The sequence below is a fragment of the Pecten maximus genome, chromosome 2, assembly GCF_902652985.1.
Source record: "Pecten maximus chromosome 2, xPecMax1.1, whole genome shotgun sequence".
Classification (NCBI taxonomy): Eukaryota; Metazoa; Mollusca; class Bivalvia; order Pectinida; family Pectinidae; genus Pecten; species Pecten maximus.
The window spans coordinates 10,533,401-10,546,083 of NC_047016.1; the positions used below are offsets into that span (position 1 = coordinate 10,533,401).

At 38.0% G+C, this 12,683-nt stretch overlaps 1 protein-coding gene across 1 annotated transcript in view; it reads left to right on the forward strand.

The window, feature by feature from the left end:
* The window catches only part of LOC117317149 (nuclear pore complex protein Nup214-like), a 45,940-nt gene that overhangs the window by 10,741 nt on the left and 22,516 nt on the right, over window positions 1–12,683 (forward strand). Inside the window, exons 6-13 of the mRNA XM_033871950.1 lie at window positions 1,951–2,054; window positions 3,337–3,434; window positions 3,884–3,953; window positions 9,634–9,763; window positions 10,083–10,235; window positions 10,614–11,585; window positions 11,913–12,257; window positions 12,512–12,585. Coding sequence (XP_033727841.1) covers window positions 1,951–2,054; window positions 3,337–3,434; window positions 3,884–3,953; window positions 9,634–9,763; window positions 10,083–10,235; window positions 10,614–11,585; window positions 11,913–12,257; window positions 12,512–12,585 — 1,946 coding nt within the window. The remainder of the gene's footprint in view (window positions 1–1,950; window positions 2,055–3,336; window positions 3,435–3,883; window positions 3,954–9,633; window positions 9,764–10,082; window positions 10,236–10,613; window positions 11,586–11,912; window positions 12,258–12,511; window positions 12,586–12,683) is intronic.

The following is a 12,683-nucleotide window of genomic DNA, read 5'->3' on the forward strand; positions in this document are numbered from 1 at the left end:
CAACAAAATTGTAATATAGACATGGAATTAAATCTTTAAACTTTTTAGATATTTAGTTTTTTATTCAATTTAAAATGTAAGGTATTTTTTTATTCAAGAAAATGTTCAATTTTAAAGTCAAATTCTCATTCATTAAAATTCTTCAAAATTCATTATCAACTGTTCTTACTATTTCATTCATTTTGATGAAATTTGATGAATATCATCTATGCATGAAAGTTCATGAATAGTTCATAATCACATATGATGAACGATCATGAATCTTAATGAATTTGTAAAATTATTCATAAAAGTTCATGAAGAGTTCATGAGAGGTATTTGATGAATATTCATGAACATTTTTTCATGAATCAGAAATTTACAGTATTCTTGAAAGTTCATGAATGATTCATGAACATTCATGAACTCATGAATATCATCTCGCAGGGGTGTATTTATTACCAGCAAATACATTGTATTTGATGAAGAACAAACACTATTTGAGTGTTCTCCAGATGGCAATTAAAGTTATTAACTAATTATATAAGGTTCAATGTTGTATATATATACCATTTAATGGCAATGAGAATTGTTTGTAAATAATATGGTAACAATTAATGGCTATATGAAAATATGAGACCATTAATTGTTTATAAACTAATGCCCATGACAAGTTTTGTGGGAATGTGATGCCCATTAAACCAAAGTGTGATTTATTTAATGGCCATGACATTTTTCATGGGCATTGAAACACATTGAATGATGCCCATTATTGACATTCAAACGAGAACTGATGGCCATTAGATATATATTTCTTAAGATTTAATTACCAAGCAAGTATTTTCATGGCTTTTTAATGGGATATCAGGCTACATTCTAAGAAAGTAATGGGCAGTTCTTAATAGTCATTACAAATTTCAAACGGGAATTAATGGTTCATTTTAATGTGTTTGACGTTTTTAATGGCTTTGTAATGGGTTTGTCATGGGTTTTTGATGGCTTGGTAGTTTAGTAGTGTTACCCAGTCATCAATAAACATTATCATGACAGGACTTCGGAATGCAAAGATCTGAACAAGCTAATCACTGTAGATGCACCCAAAGTAACTGTTTCCTGGTGTAAAGTTTGCTCTAATGTTATTATAAATATGTGTACAAGTTGTGTATTAATAGATTTACCAAAAGTAGGATTTGTTATGTATAGTAAAATTTACTGGATTTACACGAAGTAAATATTAATTAGAATTACATGAAATATGATTTGTTTTAAGGAAATGTTATTAGATTTACCTAAAATATGACCCAAGCCCCACTCGATTTGTACTCTTCTCAGAAGATCGCATTCCGTTATATGTAAATCGAGTAAACACGGGAGAATATAACCCAAAATAAACAAGTTTTTAAGTTTTCTCAAACACTATGACACAATCACATGCATGTATGTGTCATATATCCTTCTCCGAGACAGGAGAGGTAGAAGATCTAGAAGATCGAGTGACCGGAAGATATCTTCTAGAAGGAGAAGAGTGCAAATTGAGTGGGGCTCTGTTATAGTAATTATTACCAGATTTACCTTAAAGATGATTTTATATAGATTTACCTAAAATATGATTTGTTATTTTAGATTTTACAGAATTTTCTAGGAATATGATTATTTTCGGCTTTAAAGCACAATTTCACTTCGTGTAAAATTTTAATGTTCACTTGTGCCCCTTGTAACCCTGCTGTGAGAGGTCTCCCAGACCCTCTTTCAGCTGTTTTTCTCTCCTATGCAATATGTCTGTTTTAAGTAAATGTTATTAGATTTACCTGAAATATTATTTGTTATATACATATGTAGTAAATGTTACTAGATTTACCTGAAATATAATTTGTTATAGATTTACCTGGAAAATGATTTGTTGTAGTATAGTGAAAGGAAAGTTTATAATTATACATTTTATATATATGCTAAGTATCTATTGTGTTGTAGTTGTTGGTGTTATTTGGCTGTCCACATTTGAGTTCCTGGCAGCATTTATCCCAGACAGTGCTGAGGCCTGTGACCAGCCAGACATTGTCCTTATTAGAGGATCTGTAAGTAGCTGGATTGTTCTGTTCACTTGAAGTATTCATGCAGAAACAAATCATATAATACAGAGCAACCCGCTTATTTGCATAGCCCATTTTCCATGACAAAATATGCAAATAAGCGGAGTATTCGTATAGGCGGAGTTGGGTTTTGGCCCCTCTTATACACATGTAGATCGTCAGGTAGGTACTCAAAATGGGCGCTATACGATTGTTTACGTTATTTGCATTAAAAATATATTTTAAAGAAAAACACTATTTAAGATATAAGAGTAAATACGAAATACATGGGTTGTTATTCTTTGTAAATATACAACTATTTGCATACACTTCATCATTTACTAGACTAGGCCTACTTGTCACTCGGAGTCTCTGGGTCCGAGATCGGTCATACACGCGTGGGTTGGCACTACGATGTACAATGTCATCGTTTCAATTAACATTCATTATCGTCTCGAGATGCGTTGTGTTCCTGCTATGAGTATATTAGTTGTTTGATCATAGATGATGAACTGCTGAAGCAATAGACTGTCTTAAATGACCGTGAGATTTGTATTGTCGTTTGGGTTTGTTTTGGAAAATGGCGCACACACACAAAGAGTTGTCGTTCATTACATTGCCCCAACAATACAATGCGCCTAGTAAACAATCATGGCGATCGCAACCTGCCTCAGCGAGTGTTCAAGTGCACAGAACACAGGTTTGGATCGATGCTATAATAAATAAACAAATCTCATCAAAAGATGAGGCATATATATATTTTATTCAGTTATTCTTCTGCACATTGCTACTGATATGGTCCGGATAATAACTAAATGTCGATATCGATGCATCGAACGTAACCTGTAATGACGAAGTGTCAACCAATGATAAGATAACGTTGTACATCGTTTCGAATCAATATGTAAGTTAAAACACATTTCATACAACTTTTATTACGGGAAAATCACAAAAATACCCTAAAATCAATTGAAATTGATTTTTTGGAATTTTTATATGCATATAAGCGGGAGTCGGTGTTTTAGTCGATGCAAATACACGGGATTAAAATACAAAGATAAAGAAGAAAAAAATCGGGACCTGAGAATTTTTATGCAAATAAGTGGGATATTCAAATAACCGATATGCAAATAAGTGGGCTCCTCTGTAGTACAGAAGGGAAACTAAACAGAAAATTTTTCTTAAGTTTTTCTTCAAACTTAATCCTTTCTGTACTTTTTACCGTTAGCAATTTCAGAAAAAGACAAGTATATTGTAAGTCTTTTTTACATTTGTTACCAACATGCAGAAAGATGGTCCCATTCACTACCAGAATTTTGAGGACCCTTGCTTTGGAAATGGGGAGGAGAGAGAAAGGAGGGTTTTGTTCAACCATCTGCCTCAATGGTGAGTGTCAAGTCTCTTTGAAATACCAGGCGTGCTCTTTTTTTTTTGAGATTTTGTCTTGTTTAGAAGAACTTAAAATTCCCTTTTGTCTACAGTCTTTGGTCTGTCCTTAATCAAATCTCATGAACACTAAACGTTGAGAAGTACTGAAAGAATCTTTCTTGTTTCATTTGGTGATTCTCTGTGGTCTTTAGCAGTACAAACTTCATGATAGGCAGCCATCTTTCCTTTTGACAGTTGCAGAAGTTTCTTACTGCTTTTTCTATACTTTTTACTATAGTTTATACAGGGAAATCACATTCTTGACTTTATTTTAAGTTTTTGTTGGAATTTATGAGCATGAGATAACAGTTTGATTATATGCATATGTTGGTCCTGATGGACCCCCAAAATGCTGCTGGACAGGGCTGTACATAATGTATGAAGGGTAATACAATTTATGGTTCCAGGGACATGCTACTTGGCTGTTCAAGCAATGCCTGTGAGGTTTCGATTCTTGGAAAACACCAGAGTGAGCCGGTGAGTATCAGCTTATGGGGTAAATCAGTAAGGCACTGTGACCCTGGTTAGTAAGGTCACATAGCCACTATTACCAGTGTCTATATTTATAGGGTAGTTCAGTAAGACACTGTGACCCTGTAAGTAAGATCACATGAATAGCCACTATTACCAGTGTCTATATTTATAGGGTAGTTCAGTAAGACACTGTGACCCTGGTTAGTAAGGTCACATAGCCACTATTACCAGTGTCTATATTTATAGGGTGGTTCAGTAAGTCACTGTGACCCTGGTTAGGAAGGTCACATAGCCATTATTACCAGTGTCTATATTTATAGGGTAGTTCAGTAAGACACTGTGACCCTTGTAAGTAAGGTCACATAGCCACTATTACCAGTGTCTATATTTATAGGGTGGTTCAGTAAGACACTGTGACCTTGGTTAGTAAGGTCACATAGCCACTATTACCAGTGTCTATATTTATAGGGTAGTTCAGTAAGACACTGTGACCCTGGTTAGTAAGGTCACATAGCCACTATTACCAGTGTCTATATTTATAGGGTAGTTCAGTAAGGCACTGTGACCTTTGTTAGTAAGGTCACATAGCCACTATTACCAGTGTCTATATTTGTAAGGTAGTTCAGTAAGACACGGTGACCCTGGTTAGTAAGGTGACATAGCCACTATTACCAGTGTCTATATTTATAGGGTAGTTCAGTAAGGCACTGTGACCTTTGTTAGTAAGGTCACATAGCCACTATTACCAGTGTCTATATTTATAGTGTAGTTCAGTAAGACACTGTGACCCTGGTTAGTAAGGTCACATAGCCACTATTATCAGTGTCTATATTTATAGGGTAGTTCAGTAAGACACTGTGACCCTGGTTAGTAAGGTCACATGTATAGCCACTATTACCAGTGTCTATATTTATAGGGTAGTTCAGTAAGACACGGTGACCCTGGTTAGTAAGGTCACATAGCCACTATTACCAGTGTCTATATTTATAAGGTAGTTCAGTAAGACACGGTGACCCTGGTTAGTAAGGTCACATAGCCACTATTACCAGTGTCTATATTTATAGGGTAGTTCAGTAAGACACTGTGACCTTTGTTAGTAAGGTCACATAGCCACTATTACCAGTGTCTATATTTATAAGGTAGTTCAGTAAGTCACTGTGACCCTGGTTAGTAAGGTCACATAGCCACTATTACCAGTGTCTATATTTGTAAGGAAGTTCAGTAAGACACGGTGACCCTGGTTAGTAAGGTGACATAGCCACTATTACCAGTGTCTATATTTATAGGGTAGTTCAGTAAGGCACTGTGACCTTTGTTAGTAAGGTCACATAGCCACTATTACCAGTGTCTATATTTATAGTGTAGTTCAGTAAGACACTGTGACCCTGGTTAGTAAGGTCACATAGCCACTATTATCAGTGTCTATATTTATAGGGTAGTTCAGTAAGACACTGTGACCCTGGTTAGTAAGGTCACATGTATAGCCACTATTACCAGTGTCTATATTTATAGGGTAGTTCAGTAAGACACGGTGACCCTGGTTAGTAAGGTCACATAGCCACTATTACCAGTGTCTATATTTATAAGGTAGTTCAGTAAGACACGGTGACCCTGGTTAGTAAGGTCACATAGCCACTATTACCAGTGTCTATATTTATAGGGTAGTTCAGTAAGACACTGTGACCTTTGTTAGTAAGGTCACATAGCCACTATTACCAGTGTCTATATTTATAAGGTAGTTCAGTAAGTCACTGTGACCCTGGTTAGTAAGGTCACATAGCCACTATTACCAGTGTCTATATTTATAGGGTAGTTCAGTAAGACACTGACCTTTGTTAGTAAGGTCACATAGCCACTATTACCAGTGTCTATATTTATAGGGTAGTTCAGTAAGACACTGTGACCCTGGTTAGTAAGGTCACATAGCCACTATTACCAGTGTCTATATTGATAGGGTAGTTCAGTAAGTCACTGTGACCCTGGTTAGTAAGGTCACATAGCCACTATTACCAGTGTCTATATTTATAGGGTAGTTCAGTAAGACACTGTGACCCTTGTTAGGAAGGTCACATAGCCATTATTACCAGTGTCTATATTGATAGGGTAGTTCAGTAAGACACTGTGACCCTTGTTAGTAAGGTCACATAGCCACTATTACCAGTGTCTATATTTATAGGGTAGTTCAGTAAGACACTGTGACCTTGTAAGTAAGGTCACATGTATAGCCACTATTAGCCGTGTCTATATTTATAGAGTAGTTCAGTAAGACACTGTGACCCTGGTTAGTAAGGTCACATAGCCACTATTACCAGTGTCTATATTTATAGGGTAGTTCAGTAAGTCACCGTGACCCTGGTTAGTAAGGTCACATAGCCACTATTACCAGTGTCTATATTTATAGGGTAGTTCAGTAAGTCACCGTGACCCTGGTTAGTAAGGTCACATAGCCACTATTACCAGTGTCTATATTTATAGGGTAGTTCAGTAAGTCACCGTGACCCTGGTTAGTAAGGTCACATAGCCACTATTACCAGTGTCTATATTTATAGGGTAGTTCAGTAAGTCACCGTGACCCTGGTTAGTAAGGTCACATAGCCACTATTACCAGTGTCTATATTTATAGGGTAGTTCAGTAAGACACTGTGACCCTTGTTAGTAAGGTCACATAGCCACTATTACCAGTGTCTATATTTATTGGGTAGTTCAGTAAGACACTGTGACCCTGGTTAGTAAGGTCACATAGCCACTATTACCAGTGTCTATATTTATAGGGTAGTTCAGTAAGTCACCGTGACCCTGGTTAGTAAGGTCACATAGCCACTATTACCAGTGTCTATATTTATAGGGTAGTTCAGTAAGTCACTGTGACCCTGGTTAGTAAGGTCACATAGCCACTATTACCAGTGTCTATATTTATAGGGTAGTTCAGTAAGACACTGTGACCCTTGTTAGTAAGGTCACATAGCCACTATTACCAGTGTCTATATTTATAGGGTAGTTCAGTAAGACACTGTGACCCTGGTTAGTAAGGTCACATAGCCACTATTACCAGTGTCTATATTTATAGGGTAGTTCAGTAAGTCACTGTGACCCTGGTTAGTAAGGTCACATAGCCACTATTACCAGTGTCTATATTTATAAGGTAGTTCAGTAAGACACTGTGACCCTGGTTAGTAAGGTCACATAGCCACTATTACCAGTGTCTATATTTATAAGGTAGTTCAGTAAGACACTGTGACCCTTGTTAGTAAGGTCACATGTATAGCCACTATTACCAGTGTCTATATTTATAGGGTAGTTCAGTAAGACACTGTGACCCTGGTTAGTAAGGTCACATAGCCACTATTACCAGTGTCTATATTTATAGGGTAGTTCAGTAAGACACTGTGACCCTTGTTAGTAAGGTCACATAGCCACTATTATCAGTGTCTATATTTATAGGGTAGTTCAGTAAGTCACTGTGACCCTGGTTAGTAAGGTCACATAGCCACTATTACCAGTGTCTATATTTATAGGGTGGTTCAGTAAGACACTGTGACCCTGGTTAGTAAGGTCACATAGCCACTATTACCAGTGTCTATATTTATAGGGTGGTTCAGTAAGACACTGTGACCCTGGTTAGTAAGGTCACATAGCCACTATTACCAGTGTCTATATTTATAGGGTAGTTCAGAAAGTCACTGTGAACCTGGTTATAAAGGTCACATAGCCACTATTACCAGTGTCTATATTGATAGGGTAGTTCAGTAAGACACTGTGACCCTGGTTAGTAAGGTCACATAGCCACTATTACCAGTGTCTATATTTATAGGGTAGTTCAGAAGGTCACTGTGAACCTGGTTATAAAGGTCACATAGCCACTATTACCAGTGTCTATATTGATAGGGTAGTTCAGTAAGACACTGTGACCCTGGTTAGTAAGGTCACATGTATAGCCACTATTACCAGTGTCTATATTGATAGGGTAGTTCAGTAAGTCACCATGACCCTGGTTAGTAAGGTCACATAGCCACTATTACCAGTGTCTATATTTATAGGGTAGTTCAGTAAGACACTGTGACCCTGGTTAGTAAGGTCACATAGCCACTATTACCAGTGTCTATATTTATAGGGTGGTTCAGTAAGACACTGTGACCCTGGTTAGTAAGGTCACATAGCCACTATTACCAGTGTCTATATTTATAGGGTGGTTCAGTAAGTCACCATGACCCTGGTTATTAAGGTCACATGTATAGCCACTATTACCCGTGTCTATATTTATAGAGTAGTTCAGTAAGACACTGTGACCCTGGTTAGTAAGGTCACAAAGCCACTATTACCAGTGTCTATATTTATAGGGTGGTTCAGTAAGACACTGTGACCCTGGTTAGTAAGGTCACATAGCCACTATTACCAGTGTCTATATTTATAGGGTAGTTCAGAAAGTCACTGTGAACCTGGTTATAAAGGTCACATAGCCACTATTACCAGTGTCTATATTGATAGGATGGTTCAGTAAGACACTGTGACCCTGGTTAGTAAGGTCACATAGCCACTATTACCAGTGTCTATATTTATAGGGTGGTTCAGTAAGTCACCGTGACCCTGGTTAGTAAGGTCACATGTATAGCCACTATTACCCGTGTCTATATTTATAGGGTAGTTCAGTAAGTCACTGTGACCCAGGTTAGTAAGGTCACATAGCCACTATTACCAGTGTCTATATTTACAAGGTAGTTCAGTAAGACACTGTGACCCTGGTTAGTAAGGTCACAAAGCCACTATTACCAGTGTCTATATTTATTGGGTGGTTCAGTAAGACACTGTGACCCTGGTTAGTAAGGTCACATAGCCACTATTACCAGTGTCTATATTTATAGGGTAGTTCAGTAAGACACTGTGACCCTGGTTAGTAAGGTCACATAGCCACTATTACCAGTGTCTATATTTATAGGGTGGTTCAGTAAGTCACTGTGACCCTGGTTAGTAAGGTCACATAGCCATTATTACCAGTGTCTATATTTATAGGGTAGTTCAGTAAGACAGTGTGACCCTTGTTAGTAAGGTCACATAGCCATTATTACCAGTGTCTATATTTACAGGGTAGTTCAGTAAGTCACTGTGACCCTTGTTAGTAAGGTCACATAGCCACTATTACCAGTGTCTATATTTATAGGGTAGTTCAGTAAGTCACTGTGACCCTGGTTAGTAAGGTCACATGTATAGCCACTATTACCAGTGTCTATATTTATAGGGTAGTTCAGTAAGACACTGTGACCCTGGTTAGTAAGGTCACATAGCCACTATTACCAGTGTCTATATTTATAGGGTGGTTCAGTAAGTCACCGTGACCCTGGTTAGTAAGGTCACATGTATAGCCACTATTACCCGTGTCTATATTTATAGGGTAGTTCAGTAAGACACTGTGACCCTGGTTAGTAAGGTCACAAAGCCACTATTACCAGTGTCTATATTTATAGGGTAGTTCAGTAAGTCACTGTGACCCTGGTTAGTAAGGTCACATAGCCACTATTACCAGTGTCTATATTTATAGGGTGGTTCAGTAAGACACTAAACCTTGTTAGTATGGTTGCACGTATAGCCAGAATTTACATTTTCACCAGCTTTAATTAGAACTCTGATATGTAGAATCATAACTTAACATGTTATAACACTTTTTCATCTTTCTTTACCATTTTGTCAGCAATGTGATTGGGAGCGTTGGAACCTTGATGATTCTGCTCGGGCTGAGCTACCACTGACTGACAGTCATGAAGACACTTTCCCAAGGGGTGTGGCCATAGACTTCTCCTCTCCGGTCCCTATACCTCTAGGTCAGTTTGGTTGGTGTTCTCCATATCACCATATCAGAGGAAATAGTATTTCCATAACAAGTCTGTCATGAAAACAACGGTATTTGAGAGAAGACGAGGAATAAAGAAAGCAGAATTATATATTTCAGTTTCCAGTAGCACATGTTGAGACGTCGGTTGATTGGCTGAAATTGTGAAAATTGTGAGAAAAAAAGGATAACTGATAATAACTGTAGACAAGATATTTCAAAGAAAAAAGTAAAATAAACAAAAAATCTATTTACTAGTGTGTGACCTTTGTAAAACATTTCTGTATGAGTTGATATTCTGTGGTTTTTAGGGGAAGGAAGCCACCCACCATCTCCAATCCTCCTCCTGCTGTCCACGGACGGAGTACTAGTGCCCTATTATATGATGAATATGTACAGTGGGGCTGATATCCTCACTAAGTCGATTAAACCACTCACCACCGCTGGAATTAGAAAACCTAATGGTGAGACACACAAACACACAAAGAATTAGATGCTATTTAGATTCTTATTTTCCCAATTTTCTTCTTGCTCCATTTTATTCGTGTGGAAAGTTTTGCTTGGTTGCTTTTTTAACAACAACAAAAGAAAACAATTTTTAGTGAATTTTGGATTTTGCTTAAAATTAATTTACTGACAAAGCAGAAGAGGCAAGACATACAACTATGCAAAATTCTTATTTATTATATTAATTGTAGCCATAGAAACAATGAGATGTAGATACTAATGTTCAGATAAGTGTAGAATTTTTGCATACATTTATCAGCTTGTTTTAAATGAAAATAATCAGTCTAGTAGTGTTTTAAGGTTGGGTGTAATAACATGTTTTTGCTTGGTTGTAGGAGTAGAGACAGATGCTGCTGGGATTCCTAGCAGCCAAAACAGTGGAAGTAGACCAATGACTGGACTGTCTGGTACTGGAACAGGGCTATCTACAGGATTGACCACAGGGCTAGCCACAGGTCCAAGCTTCCAGTTTGTCAGTGCTACTACAAAGGCTGCTAGCACTTCATCCTTTGGAAGCCCCAAAACCACAACTCCATCAATTTTTGGCACAAGCTCTACAACTTCATTTGGGTCTGGTGCATCTTTTGCAGGATTTTCAACAACAAAAGCCAATGCAGCAAGCACGAATACCACATCCACAGGTGCTCCAGCAACTACATTCAGTTTCACACAGCAAGGCACATCAGCATCAACGACTAAGGCTGCTACCTTCAGCTTCAGCGGATCCCTTGGGTCTCAATCCCAGTCCACTGCATCTTCTGGGTTCAATTTTGGGGGCAATTCTGCACCAAGTGGAGGTTCTGCAACATTCAGTTTTCAGACATCTTCAAGTGGTTCCTCATCAGTGTTTGGTGGGCCAAGTACAACAAGTGATATCAAGTCAACCAGCTCATTTGGTGTAGCACCTGGAAGTGCTAGTACTGCTACAAACCCAGTCATTGCCACTGTCTCTGCATCATCCTTTGGATTTGGTACTTCTGCTACAAAGTCGACAGTTGGTATTAATACATCAAGCGTATCATCAGTCTCGACTTCCAAAACTGCTGGGTCCAGTTTTGCCGTTGCACACATGGAACCTGTGATGCCTGGGAATGTACAGTTGTCTGGGGGGACAAGACCAGAACGATTGCCTGCAGCACCAGCATTCTCTAGTGCAGGACAGGCTCAGCCTGGTCAAACCCGGCAACCATCTGCATTTAAAGGCTTCGTAACATCCACCCAGAGTTCTACAACAATCGCAGCACCTCAGTCAACCACAGGGTTTAAAGGATTTGTCAATCCACAAGGTCCACAATCTACTACAGCTAGTATGTTTTCAGCATACAGAGTATTTCCCTATATATCAATATTTTGTAGATCAAATTTCCATTCACTATTTGGTTCCTGCTTATAACGAACAAAACCTATGATGAGTTGATGCTCTAGTAAAAGTTTGACATGTAAGAAAACTTTTTAAAACTCTACAGAATATACTTCCTTTTGTGTTAATTCGATTTAATTTTGAGGCTGCTGAAACAGGTTTCAGAATAGATTATTTGTAAAAGCTGTGTTTTCATTTTCATTTGATTTCAATAAATGAATTTTTGATGTGTTTAAAGTTGACATTAAATGTTCTCATACTTTTTAATCTGCAGCTTTACCAAACCAAATTGGACAGGCAGCTGGTTTGAGCCAGCCTTCTTCAACTCAGTTTGGACAGGCTTCTGGTTTGAGCCAGCCTGCTTCATCTCAGTTTGGACAGACTACTGGTTTGAGCCAGCCTGCTTCATCTCAGTTTGGACAGACTACTGGTTTGAGCCAGCCTGCTTCATCTCAGTTTGGAAAAGCAGTTGGAGTGAGCCAACCTTCTTCATCTCAATTTAGGAGTAAGGCTCCGGCTGTGTCAATTCCTAAGACTCCAGTTACCCCAGCCTCTGTACCCTCCACACCTCCAACAGCACCTGTCCAGTCTATGAGAAGAGTTCCAGAAAGCAATCTAGGTACTGTTACAGTAGTACATACATACTAGTTTCAATAAATAGAAATAATTTATGATCAAAATGATGAGGAATCAAGCTTTACTATGCTTTTCAATTTAATATTGTATAATACAATGTATTTTGAAAATTTATCTTTGACGTTTATTAGTTTTATTTCATATAGAATACATGTTAAAATTCAAACCATGGAAAATAAAGGTTAACAATTCTCACTCTTTAATGGAATCATAATTGCAATGTCACTCCATCCCCAGGCCCAGCCACTGTAGGCATTGCTCCCAGATCTGGGGACTCAGAAGACACGTTCACCAAAGGTATCATGGAGGAGGTATGTTTGATATGTGTTGTTATAAACCAAATTTTTAGCCCACCATCATCAGACGGTGGGCTATTTAAATCACCCTGCATCTGTGGTCCATCCTTTCC